The sequence below is a fragment of the Bemisia tabaci genome, chromosome 4, assembly GCF_918797505.1.
Source record: "Bemisia tabaci chromosome 4, PGI_BMITA_v3".
Classification (NCBI taxonomy): domain Eukaryota; kingdom Metazoa; phylum Arthropoda; class Insecta; order Hemiptera; family Aleyrodidae; genus Bemisia; species Bemisia tabaci.
The window spans coordinates 13,336,845-13,361,953 of NC_092796.1; the positions used below are offsets into that span (position 1 = coordinate 13,336,845).

Sequence of the window (25,109 nt, forward strand, 5' to 3'; positions counted from 1 at the left end):
TTATTAGATCAATGCTCACAGTAAAAAATTTGTACTTTGATGTCAAAAACTGCCCGGCAAATTTTTTATTTTAACCCTGAGAACGGGCAGTCTAGGGGTGTAACTCCAATGATGCGGCTTGTGTAAATACTCATTAAAAATGGTCTTAGCTTTTGATCTACCACATTGGGGAAGGTTTCTCTGCAGACCAGTTATAGAGCTAATACAAACTCCATCATAATCATATTACGTGTAGTGGTATTTGACATGATGTGAAATTCAATCCTGCAGATTTCATTGTTTCGAGGAGTCTTAAAATTTTTACATTATCCACGAATAAATACGATAGTTATTTACTGAAATTCGTATTACGGGTCCCCCTTAAGTCAAACTGGTCTTTAATTATACTCTGTGTTAAGGCAGAAAATTTAATGTCATCCGATTAATCCTCTCATATGTATCACTCATCAGCACTTAGATCTTTACATTGTAATTGTAACTCTGGATTAAATCAATCAAATTAAAATGAAAGTTAGTTAAAGAAGTTTGCTTGAATGAATATTCATTAAGTTAGGGCAAAAGAACCTCTCAGTAGCCTCATTGCAGCGAGTTATTATTTTTATCTCATGGCCAATTGACTGCCTGAAACTTCTTTAACAATTGAAAATACCTGCTGAAAAATTGTGGAAAAAACTTGAAAAATAATCATCCATTAAGGAGTGATAAATGAATAGTATGTGCTGAAGTCCCCAGAACTCATGTATTAAGTCATGCTTTTCTCTCCACATCTGAAAAAAGTCAAACTTCAGAGATCGATATTTTCCAAAGGGCTGAAAATATTTTAACTTGCCTGCGTGCCTGTCAGAGTATTTCTATTTAATTTGGATATAAAACTGCTAGGAGTCTTATCTTTTTGAGCTCGTTACATTGTTGTTGGTTTAACATAGTTACCCATCTTCCTGTTCGAAGAGGAGCAAACCTGCATTACTGATTCTGTTTTGAAGGTACCTAACAATAAAGCTATTCTCCTCAAAATAACGTTTAATATTTATTTCAGCATTCTTTTAAACCTGGGCACATTACTCAGAAGTTAGGATATTTTATTTTGAAGGGAGGGATTTTTAAAATGCAAAAAAATTAGAAAATATTTAAAAAACTGTTTTGGATTCTGTTTTCAGAGTTGCAAACATCATTTTTACATTTAAAGCAACAAATATACAGACCGTGAAAATACATATTTACAAATAGGATTGATCAGTTTTTACAAGAAGATCCGCTGATTTTTCTGGTCAAGAAATGAATCATCTCCCGGATTTAATATTTAGCTCTTTTCTTCCTTGGAAAAGTCACGCCACAATTTAGTAAAAGCTACGACTTTTCGTCTGATATCTTCAAAATTTTCTGGTCGCTCTTTGCGCCAGATGGTGTGGTCCAGATCTAACATTCCTCCAATTATATTCTGCGAAAGAAAATAAACATAAAATACAATGAATTTTACATGGTAAAACTGAAAATACTCAAATCTTCTGCTGGACGAAAAACCCAACCACAGTAAAAGCAAGCACTAAACTAATTTTAGTCTGCTTCATAATGGAATAATTTTCTCAGAGAATTGAATTTTCCTGCTGATCACGAAAGTTCTATTAATCAAAGGAGGAAAATAATTTTCTCGGAGAATTGAATTTTCCTGCTGATCACGAAAGTTCTATTTATCAAAGGAGGAAAACAATTTTCATAAAATTGAATTTCCGGTCTTTCTAGAGGAAAATGTTTGATTTTTTTTATTGATTTTGGTTCATACAGAGGAAAAAAGTTTAAATTAGCGGTTTCAAATGTAAATGATGAATGCTAGGCACTCACTTGTGAGGTGATTTCAAACATTTTCAACATATCTCACTGGAGATTTTGAACATGTCTTCCGGGATATAAATTCTTATCTTACCTGAGATCTATTGTTAACGTGTGACCTCCCATGGAAAAAAAAGGCCTAAGTCCTTAAAGTCAAAATTTTTAGTTGCACAACTTTGTCGAGTTGTGTCGAAAAAGCGAATTTTAAGGTTTCAACAGTTAATTCTCTAGAACAACCTCAAGAATTAATTTCACGTGGTTTAGTTCACTTTTCTAGCAATGAAGGGTATAAAGTTGGATTACAATCCAACAATTTTGCCTCTAAATACGGCAGATCAGGATTTGTTTCAAAAGGCTCTTTCTCGAAACTAGGCTTTTGGAACTATGAACTCCAAAACTCCGAGCGGATTTGAAATTTTTGGTGATTTTTTGGCCCTAACAGCTCTAACAGCATCTCTCTATGCTCTAGTATCGACAGGTCACCTTCCAATTTGTGGATCAAGGTCCTTTGTTCCGTTAGTAGCTACATATTGACAGAATTTACCTGTGCAAAGTTGCGTGGCCATAATTTCTCATCTTCAATTACATGTGCAAAGCCACCCTGCAATCCAAAATCGACAGCGAAGTAAGGAAGACCCTTAGGAATGGCACGTCGAACACTTTTTTGGGACAGATCAACCACTTTCTTGTTCTGGGCCCATTCCGTCTCACTCTCCAAAATGGCTTTCTGAAAATAAATGTTATGAACAAATGAAGGACGGAAGAGTGACAGTGCGGCAAAGAGAAACTGTAAAAGTCACCATGAAATATAGTCACTCTTCAAGATGGTTGAATTCCGGACACCTTCATTAAGAAAAATAGGGGTATTAAAATGATTTAAAAAGTAGATAACGCATTAAAATACTATGCACGGAATATCAAACATCTCAAAATCATGAGTTGAAAAACGCTGACTCCACGAGTTTAAATATTAGAGCCTAACATAGCGGAGTGGCGTGCTGCCAGCGGGAAACGCCTACAAACCTACAGGGATACTTCACGCATTGCGCAATGCTTGAAGTATCCCTGTTAGGTTCGTAGGCGCTAATGCGCGTATCGCGCTGGCCGCCCGCGCCCGCCCGCCGCGTCGTGCCACGGTGCCTCAAGCAACTATTTCACAACACACGTGTTGCAAAGTATCATACGAAATTGAAGGCGCTCCAACATAGTGAGAAAGACAAGCATCTTTTAAGAGTACGAAGCTTCCGTCACAAAATGAATGAAGATACTTCGCCACAAAAAGAGAGCGGTAGTCCAGAAACTCACCAAGTCCTAGCATCCGTATTTAATAACGTTTGGCATATTTATTTGAATTTCATTGGAGAAAAAAGTGACTCAATTTAGGCAGAAACATTCTTCAGTATACCATCAAGTAAATTTTATTATGAATCAAGAATAAAATAGCTGAATGAAAGCAGGTTTCTGCTTGATGTGTCTTTTCTTTTTACAAAAGCATCTTTTCTTCTTTAAACAAGCATTATTTTCTTTATTGATTCAAAAGGAAATCTTCTCGGCGGTAAATATGAGCACATTTCTGCTTGAATCAAGTCACTTTCTACTCTTATGTACTTCAAAAATCATGCTAAACGTTATTGAATACAGATACTAGGACTTATTAAGTTTTTTGACTACCGCTCTCTTCATGTCGTCGTCACTCGATTTAATTTGCGAGGGAACTTCGAGCTTTGAAAGATGCCATCAATCCTGATACGTTGAGGTGCCTTCAATCTCATATGATACTTTGCAAAACTTCCATGGCGAAATAGTAGCTCGAAGAGCCGCGGCACGTCGGCGCCGTCACGAAGTTATCGTACACAGGAAAAATCGGAGAGCCTTCAGCTGAGGCAAATCAAACGGTTTATCCGATTCAGGTATAAGAAGATGGGATTTTCTTGAAAGATAACTAGGTCCTGTTGCACCGAAAAGGTGTAGACAGTTTTAGTGAATTTTCCCTCATGGAATTGACGCTCTCCCATTTTTACCAAAAATCTCAATTATACATTTTTCTACATTGGGCCAAACAAACAAAAACAAAAACAAGCAAAACCTTATTCTTTAAAGATGTTGCACATTTTCATCCAAAAACTTCGTGAGCAATTGTCGTCAGTATTTTCATGTGGACAAATTAACTTTGGGTCTCAATTGGTAAGTGGACCAAAACTTCCCTGCCGAAAAAACGTGTGGACGTAAACTGCTAGAATAAACAGGTGCGCAGAAAAAAATCCGCGTGAAAATTGGATTTACCTTGAAATAAATGGGTGCCATATCGCCGATTTCCTTTTGCATGGGGACGCAGTGCAACACCATGTGAGGTAGACGGCTGAAACCCATTGCAGTCTCGAAGAACACAACATCCTCATCTTGCGAGAGAAAGAGTTTTGTCAGCTTTTTGCGATAGTTCTGAAAAAGAGAGGTCTATCACGAGGAGAAAGGGCAGATCTAATATGAATGGGATTAGAGTAAATTTCTTGGAATATTTTTGAACAGAAATTACACAAAATGTCAAACCGAACTAAAGCTATAGGGTTTTGATGTTCACCTACAGTCAACAAAACGTAGTTTTAAGAGAGAGCTATTTAAATCGTTTCTCCTGTGTTCGTGGCATAGAATCGCACGATCATGATGAAACTTCACACCTTCTGTGCTCACAAAAATATCAACTAAACCATTGGCAACTTATTTGTATGAACACCGGGGGGTTCTTTGGAAATATCAAAATCTGATTCTTGGACCGACGGGGACATAAAACACTGAAAATGTTGCCCTCGTGTCTAAGGTGAGCGAGTTCTTACATTTAGGCAATTTTCCTAGTTATAAGAATATTCAAGGACTAACAAAGGCTTCAAAACCTGTACGCATTTTTCTTCCCGTATTTTTCCCATTTCCTTTTTAGATTGTAAATTGACAAAAATACTCAAAACCACTTTTTCGCTTTTTATTTTGCTGAGTGAGCAACGCAGGTTAGCACAGTCTCTGCTTAAAATTTTCATTTTGTCGGAAATGCTGTAAATTCTGAGAACTTGTAATAGGATCGGATGCAAAATTTTTGGATGGCGCATACTTAAAGTGTGGCCATTGGTATTTGTTTGTAGACTTATAGAGACTGGTTGTCTTTAATTGATAGATGTTTTTCCAGAACACTGTAGTGCAATCTGTGGCAAATTAGGTTTGATAGGATCCGGAACGTTGTCAGAAATCATGCGCTCACTAACTTACCTGCATTTCTTCCCAAACTTCTTCATCCAACTGCGTGGCGCAGGCAACATGGTAGGAGGGAACAATTAAGCAATGGCCCTCTGACAAGGATCGAAAAGATGGTACGCACAGGTAACACTGTCAAAGGGAAAATAAGGCTGCATTAGAGGGTTGTCTGAGCAAAAATCCCTGAAATCACATTCTGCTGTGCTTTAGAGTCAAAGACAGAAAAACAGCATTGTCATTATTGAGTAGAAGCTTCCTATTCTCAAAATTGTATCCTTTTTTGGAATTATATCTGAAGATCTACTAAACTGATATTCATGTTTTTTTGGCTGATAGCAAGATATAATCTTTCGCTGAGCCTTCTATCTTCAGATTTTTTCATTACATATTACCCAGATTTTTGTTGCTGCAAAGTGGTCCTCTGAGGGCGGAGAATACCTGTTGGAGGTTGAGCCATGTAGCAACCAAGAACGCCCCTATGATCATAAAGCCCGACATTCTGGGGATTTCTCTAGAATTCTCCGTGAATGTTGTTACTTACTTTGTTACCAATATCAATGATGGTGTGTTTCAGCATTTTCTCGCTTTCTAAGCAATGGATGCAGCTCTCGAGAACTCTTTGAGTTTGTTTATGTTTTGCAATAGCCTGACTCCGCTGCTTCTCTTCAAGTTTTTGGTTTGAGTCTTTACGAGACGCTTGCTCCATAAAAACATCCTCCATATCAAAAGCTCCATCATCCTCCCCAATTTTACTCTGTAAAATATAAAAGGTAATGTGAAAAATAAATTGCCAGATTTACCCAATAAAAATTTGTATTTCTATAAAATACTTGTGGGAGAAACGTAACATCAAAATGAACACCTCAATAAGGTTCGAATTAAAGAACCGAGAGACGTTTTTCTTAATCAAATGTTCATTCAAAACTTCCAGAGAAAATTCAATAAAATAACTCAATGGCTTGTCTGGGTGAAGACAGTGCAGTGAAGAAAACTTTTTCGTCATAAAACAGACTGAGATTAGTTCGACGCCCACTTTCATTTGAGCATGGGTTACTAGGTTTGACTTGGCTTCTTGGGCATGTCAAAGTTTGAATTTACAAACATACACAACGCTGACTTTTCACTAGTTAGTATAATTTGGAAAAAAATTGTGGTCTCCAGGAGTCAACAAAAGAAAACATGTGCAATGATAATTCTTGGTTTCAAACTTCGTTTAATGGCCTATTCTAATCTTAATCTTAAATTCTACTATGGGGTTGATGCCTGAACTTCTAGTTGCTCTTATAATAATTATAAGAGCAACTAGAAGTTCAGGCATCAACAATGAATAGAATATCACAATGAGAATTATTCTCATTGTGATATTCTATGGAGACAAGGCACGACTTTTTTTCAAACGTTGTCTACTAATCTGTTTTATTCCAATACTAATGTTTATCATCATTTGAACAAATTTTCCATTCCATACTGCATCAGTCGAAATTTAACTAATTTGCAGGATCGTTTTAGAGGATTAAGATTACGTAAGAAATGTTTGACTTAGGTTGGCTGAGGTATGAATGCTGTGAGCAGATTGAAATATTATAACTCGAACTTTCAGTTGCACAAAAGTATTTGGACTATGATTCTTTTGAAAATCTTTCATGGTAAAATAGAGAGGACAAAACAAGAAACTAACCTTAAAAGCAAGCTTGGCAAAAAGAGCGTTTGAATCCTCGACTGTGTCTAGTTTCTCCCGTTCGAACTGAAAACAAGAAATACAATTTTGGTACGAGTTTTATCAGCAATTTTAAATGATAGGAAAGTCTAATGTCTCAATAAATTTTTTTAAACATCTATTTCCAAGTGAGACCAAGAGCTACTCACCAGGTTGCTTACTTTCTGAATTACAGCACCAGTCTGAATCAATCTGGAAAAACACTCTGTGTACAACTCAAAAATGCTATTGAGCCAAAATAAAACATTGAGTTTCCCCTTGGCTTGTTCACCAATTTTTATCAGATAAGCGGGGGGGACATTTGGTTTGACGGTAAAAATTTGAATTTAAATTATTCAATGAATTCAAAACACAGCACAGGTAGTTTTTCCGATAATTTCTTTCTTCTACATGACTTTAGTTTTTGGTAGTTTAGTTTAGGTTTGAGGGATGATAATTTTCAAAGAGAGGCAAAAATTACTTAAAACGTTCGTTGCTAGTTTTAAATTCTTGGCTGAAGAGCCTAATTTTTAGGAGCCATTTACGATGCTCAAGAGGTACTGAAGATTTTTCATTCAAGAACATGGAGTTGAAAAGAAAGCAAGGATAAAGCAGCAATCAGGGCTACACCAGTTTGTAAATTTTTGTGAAAAGCCTGCAACCCTCATTTTTGGCTTCTAAACCTGAATTTCAGAGCACAATTTACAATGGACCACTAGACAAGGTCTGAATTTGAGCAATCTGATACATGTTTCGTAACCAGAATTTCACGCAGAATACGATTCACACAACGAAAATTACTGAAACCAACTCCTGACAAAGATATTAACATTTGTATTTCACACTGGTGACGAGGAATTTGAACTGCCCGCTTACAAGAAACTCAAAGCTCTACGTGAGTCAAATCGCGCACTACAACGTTGTCATGACAAGCTTCTCAATCGAGTAATGTTCATTTCCCACCATGTGTTGTTCAAACTATAGGCAATTTGCTACAGCTGATCCAAAGCGTCAAGATTGAGGTTGCCAGAATTTTATAGCGCTGAGACTGCCATGATAACGTTTAGCGCGCGATATGAATCACGCAGAGCATTGAGTTTTCATGAGCGGGTGGTTTGAATTCACGCATCAAGAATCATTGAATATCTTCGTAAGTATTTAATTTCGGTAATTTTTGTTGTTCGCATCGTGTTCTACGTGAAATTTTAATTATGAAACATGTATCAGAATGCTGAAATTCGTACCTTGTCTAGTGGTCCATTTAAGCCTGATGAACTTCGAGCAAGGTTTTCCTCATTTCGCATGAGTGTTGAATCAAAACCTCTATAAAATACCTATGAAAAACAACAGAAGTTAGAGCAAGATTTTCTTACCATATTTTGAAGGGTATATTTATCATCATCAGCAAAGTATCTCTCACGTTTACCCAGCTTGATGAGTAGAAACCTTTTCCTTTCGTTTCTTACCACGGCCGTCTCCATAGGGATTTTCTGAGGAAGATAAAGGTTTTGTGAAACCTCTTTTGTCTGTGGAGGTCAGAACAACAACCTCCTCAGTTGCTCGGCTGCGGGATGCCTGGCTGCCTCCTGCTTTGTTTCTCTGACGTGCCTCTTCCAATTGTTTCTTCAATTTTGCCACCAAGGCCTAACAGATAAATAACTCGCAAAGTTACAAGAAAGCATCAACAGAAAACAAATCATGCTAACAGGAATGACTCAAGTTATTAGCAAATAAACTACTGATTCCTAAAAAAGAAAGGTTAAATGGCAGATACAGCTCAGGTCTTGATAAAAATAATGCATCCTCAGATCAAAACAAAGTTCGAATGTAGCCGATCAAAAAAGTGAAATCTATTAAAACTGTGTCCGAGAAAATTCTAAGTCAAAACTTGGCACTTTGCATAATTGAGGCACTGTATGCGAAAAGGGCACTTCTCGGTTGCAGTATTTCAGAGTCTCCTCTAATATTTCATTCGTTGTAAGGAAAGAGAATGCATCCATTTCACTAAATATTCCTCATGATTTTACAATTTTCTATGAAGAGAATTCTTGCGAAATCACCCAATAAATTCTTCTCTAAGTGATTAATTAGCAACAAAGATTCTGAAACACCGCAATCAAGAACCCTTTTTGCATCCAGTGCCTCAATTGAGCTGAGTATAAAATACTGAAATACATATATTAAGGGAAATGAAGATTTCCTTTCTCAATATTGGAAGTAAAAACTTGGCGTTTAGACAGATTTTATTATTTCTTGCTGTCTGTAAGCTCAAAGCATTGAAACACAATTCTGTGATAGGCACAATGAACTCATTGTGTAAATAAGTTTATGATGGTCAAAACTAATGGAGTGGTAAAAATTATGTTACTTGTCCGAATGTCAAGTTATTACGTTCGATATTAATGATGACTGATGATGAAATCATTCTTTGAGGAACATGTTGATTAATATTGTCATGCCCAATAGTAGTGTAAATGGAAGTGCTTCCATGCTATCCGTTGGTGATGCATGCGTTTGCATTTACAGTTTATATTATTTTTTAACTAACCTATATGATTTGAATAACAATCTGTGATTCGCTCAACTGACTCATTCATCGTATTACCAAAATTAAATAAATGGCTTATTGACAGAGGTTAAATACAAGGATAAACAATGTGCCAGTTGCAAACTTTTGCTAGAGCAAAAATAAGTGTTGTTTCTATCAGTAACTGTCTCAAAAATCACGATGAGCTCATTGACAAAGTTTAAAATGCACTCCTTACATCACAATTTGCATAAGAAAATTTGCATTTTTTGAGTTTCCCGCCTTAAAAACGATACCACGGTACAGGTGAAAATTTTGTAAGAGGAGTCATTCCATCCAACCCTTGCTCACAAGGATAATACACAACATTCAAAATAGCCGACGCCAATCTGCCAAAACATATTTGACCAGATAATGATTCTAGCCACCTGATAACAATGGGCGTGTTTACATTCACATTTTCCTCGCGTTGATAGATATCCGCCATGATTGACCTCGTGCTCTCCTCAACTTGCGCGCAGAAACGTCAAGCATGTTGAGCAGTGATTGAATGGAATGACTCTTCTAACGAAATGTTCACCTGTGCCGTAGTATCCTTTTTTGCAAAAATGCAAACTTCTTACGCAGATAGTGAAGTTATGGGTGCATTTCTGAGTTTGTCGATGCGCTCATCGTGATTTTTGAGACATCATCTATAAAGAACAACTCTTATTTTTGTTCTAGCAAAAGTTTGCAACAGGCCCACTCTGAGAGGAATCAAATACTTACATCATTCCCTATGAGTTCTGCTTTCATCATTTTGGCTGCCAGTTCATTCTCGGTGAGAATTTTAGTCTCCTCTGAAGGATTTTGATCTCCACTGACGCTCGAAATGGGAGTAGTTGGAGGGGACTCCCTTGTTTTAACAATAGTCTTCTGTTCAGAAGGTAATTCTCTACTGGGAGACCATCCAGGCGATTTTCTATTACTAGCATCACTTTTCCTCCACGATGGTCTGCTTTGCCCATGGATCGTCGAACTTTTGCTAATATTAGTTTGTGGATGACTGCCAAAGGTAAAGTCATCATCATCTTTCGGTGCTTGGAACTTCTTTGATTGGTCATCACTTTTCCTCTTGTCTTTATGATATTTTGCTTTGTCAGAGTATCTCCTTCTACTTTCTCTTGATCCACTCCTACTCCTTCGCTTTCTACTAGATTTATCCTCACTATCACTATCAGAGCTTGGGTCCCAATGTCGCTTCTCTCGAGACTTACTCCCACCGCGATTCTTGCTGAGTCTATCATCGTTACTACTGTCAGAACTGTATTCCTGACTTCGTTTTTTAGAGGACTTGTGCTTCCTGTGATATCGTTCATCACTGCTATCCGAGGACTCACGTCTCCTGTCACGAGACCTGCTTTTGCGTTTTCTATGGGATCTACTGTGCCTTTCATCTTCTCCACGCTGATTCCTATCTCCTTTTCTTGAGCTTCTCGATGCTTCCTGGCCTCTAGAAGATTTACTCCGTTTACTTTGCTTTTCTGCCTCTTCTATCAGCTCGTACAACTTGTTTAATGACTGTAAAATAAAACCAAAATCAAATCTTAAAATCATTCAATCAGCGGATGACAAGAATTCAATTAGTCAAAATCGATGTTAAAAATGAGACCATTGGTAGAAGAGTAGATTAAAGTTTATGGCAGAAAATTTTTTTAGGCAAACAATTTTTGTAGGTTGGGTTGAAACATCACAACTTGACTCTGCCATGAAAAATACTTTTAAGTATTCAAAAGGATAATATGAGAGCAGTTACTATATTTTTGTGCCAATGGCAAACATGGCAAATTGAACCTTTAATACCTACCTTTTAAACCAAAAAGCACATTTTGAAATACAAATTGCAATTCATTTCAGGAATTAAAAAATTTCAGAATGGGCTAAAAAATGTTCTTCGAAAACTTCTATCAACACTTGTACTTATATCTAAATTTTGAATTTTTCAGCACTTCCGTCCTTTCCTTTAATGGACAGTCATGAACGGACAGCAAATTCGGGTGTACATTTTCGTGCCAAGTTGTTAAACTGAAATAACTTTTATTGTATAACACATTTCTCAAAAGAATTTTTCAACTTAGCTCTTTATAAAGTTCATTTTCTATCCTTTCCTATTTACGAGATGTGAAAATAGAATTCAACGTAAACCTTCAACCGGTAAGTTGTATACACCTTTCAAAATCAAAATTGATGCTTACCCCCCATCTCTCTACTGCTACATCTTCAAGACTTCTCCCTTCCGCTTCTGCTTGTTCTTGTGTCCGCACAAGTGCTTTTCGCAGCCATTCTAGTCCTCGATCACCAACGTCAACACTGGTTAATTTCGGCTCAGCAGATTTTTTGTCCTCTTCTGGTACACCTGTTCCTCCATTTTTCCAATATGGATTTAACTCACGGTCACTTTCTCCAGGCTAAAAATAGTAAAAGTTATGATGATGAAAACTATAATCATATCAATGATGTCACTTGTCATTCAATTTAAATTTTGATACTTACAACTTTTTGTTTATTATTACAAGGTATTCAAAGATTGTGATGGAAAATCATTACAATTTTTTTTTTTTTTTTGATGTGATTTAAAATGCAGAATTTTGTTTTTTAATAATAAGGGATCATTCAAAAGATTTTTACTACACCTTGAGCACAAAATAAATGTAGCAAGATTAAGTAGTGTATCATTTTGATTGGATGAAAAAACCAGATGTGAAGTCAAACTTAGTACTTACAGCGCTGGACCTAGGAGAGGGACATAAAAAGGTTTTTTTTAAAATGATAAACCGATCATCAAGCTGCGTTCTTAAACTAATCAATTAATGCTGACGTGACGACTAATAGAGCCCTTTACCAAAGGATTCAGCACCACCGATCATTGTTTAGAGTTGATCGATATATTCTGTAATACAAACCACCACTTCAGGGGTGGGAAACCAAACCTCCAATTCAATGACTATAACAACATAAGACTGATCTAGGGATTCTGCGTTCTCAAATGGTGAACAATGGAATGCTCCAGTGGCTACATTGATCAATAAAAGAGAATCCATGACATATTGCCTACAACGATATTTCCTCCCAAAATAAAGCACAAAACTTCAGCCATCTATCTTGCCCTTGGGGACATACCAATTGTCATTCATAAGGATGTGCAAGGCTCCAAAGACCGATGAATGTTCAACACAAGCAATTGCATCCTGGTCGAATCAACTATCGTGGTGCTTATGGAACTCTCACTGCCAGTTGATACAACTGGCGCGGCAGACAACTTGTCAATGCTTCATTTGAAACTCACCAACTGCCTGTGACATTGTGACACTGACAGAGATCCCCCCAGAGATTTGCATATTTCAGGAATATCTTTTAAGCTTCTTTTTTTACAAAAAAAAAAACAAAAACCTATCATCTGTATTTTTCCTCGGTTTAAAAGAGGACTCCAAAAGAAACTGTTCAGCGAGTGATGATCTGGATACTAAATAGGATATTATTGACTTTAGCGATGTATTTTCCCTAAAAAGTAAATTGAAATAAATTTTTAATTACTTTGTAAGTTTTTTTATCTTTTTCTTCCAATTCCTTCAGCTTTCCGCTCCCTGTTCCTTTCCTCATTTATTTTTTCCTTTGACACCACCGGGATAAATCCAGGCATGGACATCCAGTCATCACGTTTTGTGGCACAGTCTCCTGTAATGGCTATCGTACTGTTAGACGCAGTTGTGGCAGAGGATGAACTTTTGGAGGAAGTTTCTACCCACTCTTCAGCACTGGCACTACTTGAGGACTGAAAATAAAGAGACATCCACTTATTAATACTTGCAGAGTTTTCTAGCAAATTATACTTGCTTTGACATTAAAAGTATGAAATTAGAGAACTATCAAAAAACACAAATTCTGTTGATCACCATGAGAGGTGGTTTTGCGGAGGTGCGAGCCATTCAGACACACAGAGCCGTTGCCTTTCGTAAGCAATGACGGAGGTAACGCCAATTATCTCTGTTGCTAAACGCTCTGGTGCAGCACAGCTGTGTTGCCATAAACTCGGTGCATTCCATTTTAGGTGTTTCGTGATCGAATTGTTTGAGCTTTTTGGGGTATCGAACCTAGAACTTCCTCTGTGGTTTCTTCGAATAGTAAATTCTTTGATGCTTCATACATGAGCTGAATTGACTTCATATTTGCTGTGTTTAAAGGCTTTCAGTTGGTAACTGTAAATGACATTTTGTGCTTTTGGTTCAGATATTATTGTCGGCAGGCAAAGCTTCAGCTTCATTCCGAGACTTGACAAACAATGAAAGTTAAATCTGAGTCTTAAGAGTGAAAATGACACTTACAACGTAAATGCTCGTAAATCATGTAGAATGATCAAAGAATAAGTGTAAGAATAAGTGAGCGTAGGGCGCAGATGACTATGATGACTACTTACAGAAGTTGACGAATGTCTCTTCTTTTTCTTCTTGTGTTTGGATTTTTTTTTGTGTCCCATTCTAGCTAAAAATTCAGTTAATAAACTGGGTGAACTTCAAGAACGAGTAGAAAAATGGCACTAATCTGAAACTGCAGAGTGAAAAGGAAAACTCAGGAGGTTGAAAGTTTGTTTACATACTTCATGGGAGGTTAGAGTAAGTGCTGCTATCTGTTATCAATTTTCCTGAGGGATTAGTGTGTTTCCCAATTTATTGCATATTGTGTTATCAAACTTACCACCGAAAAAGTGGAGGAGTTTCCGAGTAAACTAAACTATTTGATATTTTTGGTAATAATACTTCACCTACCAACCTACATTTACTACGTGACCTTCCCAGTTTTTTTGCTATTGGTGTTATTACAGAACCAATCTTGTAATTCTGTCCTCCTTACTCCTTATGAGTGATAACAGAGATTGTAAGTAGCAAGTAAGTAACTCACCAAGGTTTGCTTCTATTAATTTCTTTGAAGCCATATTCTCTAAAATTTTGGATGTCAATTTCCAAAAATTACAAATGAATAAGTTTTAGCCTATGGCTGGACTCCTGACATTTGGCTGTTAAAGTCTTAGAAAAGTTTGATTACTTACTGTGAGAGATGGGAATGACTCACATAAAATTCTAACCGTCAGTTAATGTGTCTACTTAAACTGCATTAACATCAGAGAATTTGTTCAATATTCAACCTATTTCAGGTTATTCATATGAAAACTCAAGTTGTCAACTGAGGGCTTGTTTATTTATCTGAATGCAACGGAATGCGACGAAACGCCTCACTTTTTTAATTCCGGTTCACTGGCGTGGTCCAGCCCAATATTTGCGTTCCTTTGGAATGCTTATATTGCTTTCCTGAGGTGGGTTGAAGTTGCGGTTACGCAGAATCCTAATCTGTAAAGCATAAATCATGTAAAAAAACAACCATAAACGCTACCACCCTTGGAATTTTTTTTGCTCGGAACGTGAACGTTATGGCATTGGTCTGAACCGCCATGTGTTCCATGGATAATGCCATGCCCTTTAATCGAAGTTGATTGGATGTATGGTTCAACCAACATTGCTATTTTAATTGTTTGGAATTTCTTTAATTTCACCTGACGTCATTTTAGAGTTTAAAATCTTTCCAGTTTCATAATTGGAGTCAATCCCCTGAATGTGCGTGTGTCTATCCTCATGCGTGATTCATGCATTGTGATTATTCAGAACTTAGTTCAGCCATTAAAGACAGAAGAAAGCATCTCGTACAATGCAGAACCGCAACTGACGAATGTAGTTTACACTCAATAAGTTGGCCAACTTCCAGAGGGAAAAGAGAGATCTGTAATTTGTTTTGATGCAGAACTAAAGACAATACCTAGATCCTTCATTACTCTCTGAAAGTTATTTAACTAGTTTGGTGCAAACTTTACCCCATATACATCTAGCGGTCCATGGAAAAATTAATGAAGACGATCAATGATAAAATTCGAAGTGATTAATATCTCAAAGGACATACTTACTGCATGAGTGCTGATCTAACCAATACTTTGTCTTCCAGCATTTATATTAGTGGATGCGTCTTCTGTTCCAGCGTACAAAGTTAGAAGGAATGGGATGAGCTCTCAATATTGTCTTCAGCATTAATCCAATTATTTTCTCTGCTGATTCAAGATGGCTGAAAAGGTTGTTCCCAATGATAATCAGAATCACGGAAACATTCTTCCGAAAAATACCACACTTTTCAATCAGGTTGGGGGACATGATTTTACAAATGGCTCCATAGGTAAATTTTACTTTTCTATTGCTTCTGAGTTGTAATATTACGTTTCATTGAATAATTAAAATGAACCCTTTTAGTTTCAGCAAAAGGAGAACGAAGACATATTCTAGCCGCTAAGATGCATTATCATGTAGAACAAATATTAAGACACCTCTCATATTGGCAGGACACACTTTTTCTGAAGGCATTCAAATTACTTGAATTAAAGAACATGAATTCCTTTGAAGTTTTGTAAAGCTGAAGAAGAAATACTTAAGGATTTAAGATCTGCTAAAAACTTCCAAAATATAATTTTCCTTTGTTTATACTAAACACAAAGTTAGCTTCACTCTTGAAAACGGGTGATACTAATAGAATATGTGTGCTCTCTTCTTTATAGAACTTTTAATTTTAAAGATTTAAAAGTTTGATGATCTTTTTTTGCGACCAAGATTAATAGAGATGTCAGAAAGATTGTCATTGAATATAAAGTTTTTCTCATTCTCCAGAGCATTACAGTCTTTTCATCATAGAGGTCGAAAGAAAGAATAAGAATTTTTTTGTAAATACATCCTGTTCTGCTTTGTCATAATTTAAATCATCTGTCTTCAAGTTGGACCTAAGCTGGCTATCTCTTCTTAGCAGCACCAGTATCATTCAAGCAGCAGTATTATTCAACCATACTCTCTGCATTCAAGTTAATGCTAAAGTACGACAATTAGCCTCACAGCCTCATTAGACTTTTGAATTAATATTGCAGAGCTGTAAATTAAGTTTTTGATTTGAATTTTCTAGCCCTTATTTCTTTGAAGTGTGCCCTGTTCAAAATGATTGATGTATTAATTTTTTCAAAAATGCCACTCATCTCCTTCATTCTCTAGTGACTTTCATTAGGCTCTGACTCCTTAAATCCTCATCATTAAAGTGGTGTTTAAAATCTTGTAAGTTGGATAAGTGAATAACTAAACCCTTTTGCATATTTTCAGGCATCTTGAAGGAGAACTCCGGATGCATTCTTAAGCCTATCATCAATGCTATCAAAGGAAAGAAAGAAATAGGATTTTATGAAAATTTATCAGTAAGAAATAATGCAGTTCACACCGAATTGAAAAGTTTTGTTCCTAAATATTTGGGCACTGTAGATCTGAAGGTGAATGACAAAGGTAAAAAGTACTTTCTAATATATGTATTTTCTAGCATCCTTTGTACTTTTTTTCACTGAGAAAGTTAGAGAAACATTGGCTTGAGTGTTTCACCATAAATTTGAATAACCTTCTTCAAGTTTGGTATGATTAACTGTAAACGACCAATAGACAAATGAGACTACTCCTGCTCTTACTTCCTATAAGGTTCAACTCAGAAGTTTTCTGAAAAGAGGCTCCATAATGATAAATCTGTTTTTGAGAAAAACACAAAGTTGTTTTTATTTTCTCGGGGGTGACTCATGTTGAAACTTAATCTTCTAGATTGAAGTTTATAAATCATAATATGAAATCCAGTCATTAGTGAGGGCCGTCCATAAATTACATCACCCATTTTCCCCTCTCACTGTATCCAACAGTCTTCCACTGCTGGATATCCTCCCTCCCCCCCCCCACTAAAAATTATGTCATCCTTAAACCCGTCATTAAAAAAATGATCACCTGGGTCCAAAAGTTGCAGAATAATACGTACATAGTAAAGGCATGTGGAGGTGTTTTTACAAAATTCCATTTTTTAAATATTTTGAAAAAAAGTCTTCAAGTCATTGGAGTCCTACTCTAGAAAACTCCTCATTTTCAAGTTTCTGCTCAGGGACGATTAAACACCTCTCATTTTTTTAATTTAGTTGTCACATTCATTCGATTGGAGGACTTAACCGATGAATTTTTAAAGCCCTGTGTGATGGATGTGAAAATGGGAGCTCAGACATGGGAGCCTAACTGTCCAAAGAATAAACAAATTGCTGAAGATGTAAGTACTCATTTTATCATTATTCTCATTTTAAGGAGGCTAAGAAAAATTAATCGTATGGCTCTTTGCTAAAAAAGAAAAGAAAAGAAAAATGTAATATTGCAAGAACCTAGTGAAAGCTTTTTCAGAAAAATTACAGTAATGATTGCTAATTCTAAACTGGAGGGGTGGGGGATTTTTATCTAAGGAACTTTGAAATAACTACATTTCAAACTGCAGAGAGCGGGTCGGTAAAAATTCAAAGTAAAGTAATTTCCCGAGAGAGTCCTACTTTCCTAGCTTAACTATAAATCTAAGTTGACAAGCTAATTACTCTATAATTTGTAAACTTACACCTATATTAATGAATGTTTTGCACCCCTTTCAGTGATTAAGGTGTCAATCCCGTAACTTCCATCTAAGCCAACACTTTAAGATTCTTCATTTTACCCTTATCTTCAGATTGAAGTTTACTAGCTGTGTGGTTAAGGAAAAAATGTCATCTGTAATGTGAACCGGAGATAGTGGCAACAAAAGTTTGGTCATTCCTTTTGCTGATCTTACTATGTAATCTGCAACAAAACCTTTTCGATTTAAGAATTTCTGGCTCTACCAGCTCAAAACGCAAAGTATGCTATTCCGACTTTGAATCACAGACCATTCTAGGCGTCTTTTCAAATTACAGAGCTGATTCAATTGCTGATTAAAATTCAAGCATCTTGAAGTATCAGTAGAGGACAAATGCACTTTATTTCTCTTTCTTTCCCCACTTTTTTTCCAAATGTAAAATTTTTCCGAGGAGAGTGGCGTTTCCTTCATGTTATCAAGCTTTTCAAATTAAGATCCTTAATTTAACAAATATGCAATGTACTGCTTTCCCCCTCACAAGTATTTTAATCTCTTGAAATATACTGGGATGTGTAACTCAGTCACAATTTTTTTAATTTCTCGTCACAATTGTCGATTTTGTCCACAAAATTAAATACATAGTATATCCCAGTCATGATTTCAGGAAGAGTCCTTGCAAACGCAAAATGGAATAACTTAAAATCGAGGAGGGCAATTAGGTCCAAGTATTTTTCAATGGAAACAATTATTTTCATGGGAAATGACTGAGACATATACCATGCTACCATGTATTTGCGTAGCCTGGCAGTTATTACTAAGTCTCTTTCTATCTCTAAATTTTTATATTACCCACTGATTTTTTCAATTGACATTTTTAAGCAGCCATAAATTGCCATGTTTTTAAATTTTTCTTCACCAGGCCAAGTACATTGAATCAAAGCGTGATTTTGGATTTTGCATACCTGGATTCATAGTGCACAGTCCAACCAGCAATAGATGCCTGAAATTTGGGAAAGATTTTGGGAGGAATTTGAATAAAACAACACTACCTGCAGGTATATATGTTCGGCTTTTTTTCTCCATTATTTTTTTAATAGGTCTGCTGCATACTTTTTCCACAGCAAACCAAAGAGTAGCTTCTTATTGAAAGCAGTGGCGTGCAATGAAACCTTGTGTCTCTTTTGTATATCATTTGGCTGCCCTTTGAATCTACAGGTGCAACCGTTGCCTACGAGAATGGAGAGGCCGTAACTAGTCAGTTCTGTGACGTCAAGCTAGTAGATATTTACCGAAAACAACAAGCATCTCCGGGTCATCAGTGCATCGATGAGTGAGGCAGTCGCTGCGTGGACCAATCAGAGTGGCTCTCGATCAGCCGAAGTTGCGCGAGCGGCTGGAGCGGCCCGTTTGAATCTGAGTGGAGTAACGATTTTCGGTATTACGCATTCATTTCCTCGATATTTAGACAATGTCACAAATGAACTAGGTAGTTTTCTAAAGTGAAATTTCATCCTCTTTCTAAACAGTTCTTATGAAATTTTGCGTCAGATCAACCCTGAAAGAGATATCGGCAAGAAATCATCGCGCAGCAAGCGTTCTCCCATAAGAACGCGTGTTAAACCGCGGCCGAGTTTCATCTACTAGTGTGACGTCACAGAATCGTAGTTACGGCCTCTCCATTCTCGTAGGCAACGGTGCAACGAAAGCAGAACAAGCAAGCTGCAGCTTGCCTCACCTGCTTTTGTGTCGCTTGTGAGCTCAATAGGCATCCAGGTAATGTGTGAGTGAGAAATAAGATTTCAGCGCACTCCACTATTTGAAAGTGACTATATAATCAGGATGAACACATCTAGAAAGTCTGAAATCATTTGGATAACCAAAAAACTAGAATAAGTGCTGGTACAAGATAGGATCACTTTTTTCTGTACAAATTAAAACATTTTCAAAAACCGATCATACTCACAATGAAGAAATAATATGTATTAAGAAAAGAATGTAGTTAATCATATTTCAGTGCTGTACTCATAAACAGCATTTAAATATATTAAATTTATAAATGTAAAGAAGAAATTCAACAATTATTAGCAATAGAGAAAAAGAGGTAGAATGATAAATATATACATAAATTATTAGAAAAAAGTGTTCATAGTGCCAATAAAGTGTTAAAAAAAGAAAAGAAAAATTGTGCAGTATGCTACAACAAGATAGGGTCACCTCCTCTCAAAGGATCATAAAAAGACCTGTTGAAATTACGATACATTAATAATATGATAATAGCTCCTGCAAGGACAGGTAAATCACTCCTAATTTCACAATCTGTGCTAAAAATGTGTGCATTTCTGAGCATCCTGCTGCAGAAATTATACTACGGCATTGACCTATTTAGATAGAAATGAGTCACCCTAGTTTCTTAACTCCATCCAAAACTGAAGAAGAGTGTGTATTAATTGTGTGTCGAGGTTTTTCCATTAAAAGCAAAAAGTGAGAAAGGTGATAGGTTTCACCTAATTATACGGCCATGCTCTCTTGGTAACATAATTGGGGCTCAAAAGTTGTTTGAAAGGTAATATCTGCAGTGTCTGAGTCTTGCACTTTAAATCTTAATCTCAATCATTAGCATAATGAAAAGTATGGTTTTGAACGGTGATTTTGCCAATGTGCGTTTAATATCAGTTTCAAACTGATATCCTCATTATAGAGAGGAAAAACTCATCAGAATGAGAATTCAAGTACTATACTGAAATTACATGCATGTTGGCAGAATCTTTAACACTCTGTCTAGACAACACACTGTATCAAACAGCAATCAGTTTGTAATCATTGGATCATTGAAAAAACTGAAATGGAGCTCTTGCCTCAATAAAATTGGGTTTTTCTCTCTGTTTGTGTCTTTTTAGTGTTATATATTTTTTTTCCCCCAGCGCTAAAAACATTTCTGAATGCTGACAACGGTCTGAATGAAAATTTGGTTCTTACTTTTCTGAAGAAGCTGGAGCGCATTAAACGATGGTTCGAAACCCAAAAGAACTATGCCTTCTATTCAAGCTCTATTTTGCTCGTCTATGATGCTGATGGATTAACTTCAAAATCCACGGTCGATGACTCAATGGTAAAAGCAGTTATGATAGATTTTGCTCATGTTGTAGAGGATACCAACGTTTTAGACTTGAATTATTTGAATGGTCTGAAAAACTTAATTGAAATTTTTAGATCTTTCCTTGCCACATAATTTTGTACCAAGAACACAGTTTTGGAACCATGACATTGTAATTGATGTGAGGTGATGCTAATGTTCCTCATTTTTGTTATTCTTCTATCTTACTCTGCCTTTTGTTCAATTGGCTCTGGCTGTTTACATGAACAAAGCACATTTTCTATGTAAAAAATATTGTCTTTTTTATTGTAGAAGTATGCTTTTCTTCAGGTTCTGATCTGCTATTTGATGCAAAGTATATTTAAGTATTATCAAGTGCCTTTCACATATGTCATATATGTGCCCGTTTATATGTCTTTATTAATTATTAGCATACATTTTTTACCATATGAAAGCCACGGAAAGTATTGGAAACTCTTCAAGTAATCAGAAAATGTCCACAAAACTTTTGATTTCTTATAATTACTTAGCTGTAATGAACATTACCAATACTTAAGAATTTTCTCTAAGGGGTCAATAGCACAAGACAAATTGACTTTTTTAAACCAGAAGGAGTTATTAAATTGGCGTTTCTCGTTTAATATTAAATCGGTGTTCCTTGTTGACCGCTCTACTTAAATCTATTGATCAAAATTGAACTTAACTACTTATTCTAATGAATGATCATGCGAAGTAACTATTTAGAAATATTTTTGAATACTTTTATATTGTCTAGTAGCATGAACATGGACCTTTTCTATTTTATTTTTTTACAATTTGTTGATCGAAATAAATTCTAATATTTAGCTCAATCCATAATTGTAGGGAGAGCTGTGATGGTATTTTAAAAAAAAACCTGTCAGAAATTTTTAATTAAAAAGTAGCTAGATGGGAAGAAGAGTCTCAGAAACTCTCATAGAAAATCTACATATAAGACTGTATTGAGGAGTTCATGCTTAGCAAGGACAGTCCTTAATGAGGCAAGATTAGAAGTCAAAAACTGCTGAAAAAAAACGAAAAAAATCATTGCTCACTCTGATATTGTTTTGTAAAATAGTTTTACAAACAGACATGGTGCTTTTCACTTTTTTTTTATTTTTCAATCAGTACATTTGAATTCCTTTTAATTATTTTGTAAGGCAATATTCATGCATGTAATATCGTCTAAGTTGGAACAGGTTAGTGGCACCCATTTTGGTTTAAAATTAATCTTCCAAAAGTTTAGAGTGAACAAAGCTTCTCCAGTTTTTTTTTAATTTAAGTGGCAAAAGGACCCTGTTTGGAGAATGCCAAAAATTGAATCCGTATGGAACTATATTTTTGACGGACTCTGACCATGTAGCCAGACGAGGGAAAGGCATTTACTGATTGGCTTAACTCAGCTTCAGGTATGGCCTTGCTACGTCAAATCGACTGTCGGATTTTGATTAGCTTTTTCTCCCCTCAGGAACGATTTTTTAAATTTTTAATAAACTGTCTGGTTTTTTTCACAAGATATTACCTAAGAAAAACTACATTGTAACCCTGCAAAAAATTCTTGCCAGTACTTCATTTAGTAAAATAAGTTTAAAAAGAAAAAACCTGAGTGACCTGAAGCACTTACTAGCCTTATTTCTGTGGAAATTTTGCGCCAATAATTTTTTACAAGATTAGATTTTGGTAGAAGCTAAGTGAACAGTTGCCCATTTTGGAAAATGTATTGTAAAGAAAGGAAAGACTTGGAAGGTATGAAAGCTCCTTTTTTGTAGAAGACTCCTGAAGAGTTTTTAGACCTCACCCAAGGAAACACGTTTCAACAAATTGTGAAATCTTAGCTTTGTAGAATCTCATCATTGATATCAGATTAAGACAAGGGTCTTAAAAATTTTCTTTTTTTGTCTGTGAAACATCTCATCTTCCTCGAAAAGATGCAACCAAGATTTTCATCCTATCGATTGTGTGACGCTAAAAAGACACGTTTTCAAGTTTGCAGCATTGCAACTCTCCTTTCAGAAATGGGAGACCATGCACTCATTTCTCAAAAAGTTTCTTGATTTATTTTCCTGCATATGAAGGAGTTCTTGGTTAAAATTGGAAAATGCCGATTTCTTTTTCAAAACATCAAGTAGGAGAGAAATTTTGAAACATTTTTCATTGCTGTCTGTGCAAAACATGTTTTAGCGCGTAGTTTCACCATCAGTATGTTTGTCTGCTCTCTATCATTGTTTACCATTTGTCCTCCCCCCCCCTTTTTCTTAAATTTGTGAAACAAGTGATCCTCAAAGGTTGTACAGAAATAAGTTGTGCCAATTTTGTTTTTTTTTAATTTTTCAAGTTTTATAGTTTTATAAATGAATGTAGGTTTAAGGGTCTGATGTACTCTTTCAAGCTCACCTTAAAAATGGTAGGATTATCAATAGGTAATATTACGGAGGGAAAAGAGCAGTATTGTTTATTTTTATTATAATACCGGTGAAGAGTTGTATTTTTCAAGTTTATAAGATATAATATATATATTTTGTCATGTCTCTTGTATTTTTATTACCTATTTAATTTTTATTATTTATTGCAATTAAGTTCAAGTTGTTAAAGTTGTTATGTTTTACAAAGTTACTTTCATTAATTTCAAATTCTATCCATGCAATATTTGTCTTTTTCAGAGTTGCAAAAAAATCATTATCCTCGGTATATTAATTTATTTTCTTTAATTTTCACTCAATATCAAATCAGCAGACTATTTATCGCAATTTTGCCAAACGCTTTGCCTTTTCTGACCTTAGCCATTGTTCTCAGTGACGCAGCAAATGAAGTGATCATATGCATGCCACCTACTTACTTTTATACTTCCATCATAAGTATTTTCTCTTTTATTTATTTGCTCTTCCCATTTACGGAACTTGTTTTTTCTAAACACAAACCTAATTTTTGACCGAAGTATTCACTAGCTTTAGAGCTCATCAACTTTCTTTGTGCTCGAGAGCAGGGTCTTTTTTTGTTTATCTGTTTTTTACCATTGTGATATTTACAATTAGTTTGAATGGCTCTAATAAATTTATTGATGGTTATTAACAAGAAATAGTGTTTTCATTTGATTTTCTCCCTAGTGTATTGTGCAGCCTCCCCCCCCCCTCCTAATCTTTGCTCAAGATATTTCTTCACAGACATACCTATTTTATTTCATCCTCTACTTTTTTTTGTGATTTTTTTTTTACTTCTTTTTTTATCACAGTAGAATCTTGATTACCTGCCGGACGGAAGCTACCTCAAATAATCAAAAATCTCGGATAATCCGAAACCAATTGCTGCGTAGCCTAGAAAAGTGATCTGAAAGGCTTTAGTTTTAAAGGCTATGAAAAAACTTGACAAATATCAGACGGATAAGTAATTATCAGTTAAAAATGAATTGACTTTACCCTTAACAGAAATCAAGTATTTGAATAAACACCATTTCTGGAGAGAATGTTTCACCAAAATTTGCACTGTACAATTGGAACGTCTTTGGACTATGATTTTTCACATGCGATCTAGGAGCAGTAGTTCTGCTGGGGGACCGCCGAATGAAAAACCGTGGATAATGCGAATCGTGCATAATCGAAGTGCAGATAATCAAGACTATACTGACTCTGACAATGTCATCACTTTAGGTAGACGTTTCACCCAGAATGACGGCAACTTGTTTGCTCATTATTTTGTTTATTTTCTTTTACCATCTATTACTTCTATTCCGCAGAATACAGAGCTATTTTATACCCTCCCGGTTTTAGCCAGAACTTGGTACCAATTTACCTTTTCTCTCGTGCAGCCTCGAGTGGAACGTAATTCATTAATAACTGTGTCGAGAGGCGTCCCCTCATATCGTCACCTTCCGGCCAAAATATCACAAGCGCCATGCGACGTTTCAAAATTTCTGGTGCCCTTTTATTTTTTTACCGAGAAATTCTTCAACGGAGCTGTCCAAAAATTTCACTGAATTTTATTTGTGCTGCCGATAAAATTCAGTAAAATTTTCAAACAGATTCAACCAACAATTTGTATGTAAAAAAATAAAATGGCACTGGAAATTTTTAAACGTCTTTTTTTCAGTTTCAACTCGATGTGTTTTGGCTCCCACTAAACTCGGCGTTTTTGGAAAAAGTTAAACCTCAGAGTCCTTTTTTGTATGAGCGCTCTCAGTTATACGCGCCGTTTATTTTATATCG

The 25,109-nt window shown here is 35.8% G+C and overlaps 2 protein-coding genes across 4 annotated transcripts; one reads left to right on the forward strand and one right to left on the reverse strand.

Annotated features, from left to right (window-relative positions):
- Positions 1 to 1,126: 1,126 nt before the first annotated feature.
- LOC109033458 (CWF19-like protein 2) lies at positions 1,127 to 13,935 on the reverse strand. Its single transcript, XM_019046084.2, is given in 12 exon segments — positions 1,127 to 1,438; positions 2,372 to 2,554; positions 4,111 to 4,266; positions 5,083 to 5,199; positions 5,609 to 5,821; positions 6,746 to 6,811; positions 8,137 to 8,190; positions 8,192 to 8,407; positions 10,059 to 10,850; positions 11,525 to 11,737; positions 12,864 to 13,101; positions 13,744 to 13,935. Coding segments are annotated over 11 exon segments (2,214 nt in total). The 5' UTR covers positions 12,930 to 13,101; positions 13,744 to 13,935; the 3' UTR covers positions 1,127 to 1,300.
- An 8-nt stretch (positions 13,936 to 13,943) lies between these two features.
- Positions 13,944 to 23,569, forward strand: Ipk2 (Inositol phosphate kinase 2). 3 transcript variants are annotated; one of them, XM_019046087.2, is made up of 6 exons: positions 13,944 to 14,073; positions 15,351 to 15,542; positions 16,505 to 16,681; positions 17,347 to 17,471; positions 18,718 to 18,853; positions 20,720 to 23,569. In XM_019046087.2, the coding sequence occupies exons 2-6, from the start codon at positions 15,431 to 15,433 to the stop codon at positions 21,025 to 21,027; spliced, it is 858 nt and encodes a 285-aa protein (XP_018901632.2). In that variant the 5' UTR covers positions 13,944 to 14,073; positions 15,351 to 15,430; the 3' UTR covers positions 21,028 to 23,569. The 3 variants fall into 3 exon arrangements, with proteins under 3 accessions (XP_018901632.2, XP_018901631.2, XP_018901630.2); XM_019046086.2 differs by having other exon boundaries at positions 13,979 to 14,201; XM_019046085.2 differs by having other exon boundaries at positions 13,980 to 14,212.
- Positions 23,570 to 25,109: the final 1,540 nt, after the last annotated feature.

Excerpts from the sequence above, each read along its gene's own strand:
- Ipk2 (XM_019046087.2), top strand. The coding sequence starts at position 15,431 with ATGGCTGAAAAGGTTGTTCCCAATGATAATCAGAATCACGGAAACATT. Across the intron at positions 16,682-17,346 it reads TCTGAAGGTGAATGACAAAG|TTGTCACATTCATTCGATTG; the intron begins GTAAAAAGTACT and ends TTTTTAATTTAG. Across the intron at positions 17,472-18,717 it reads ATAAACAAATTGCTGAAGAT|GCCAAGTACATTGAATCAAA; the intron begins GTAAGTACTCAT and ends TTTCTTCACCAG.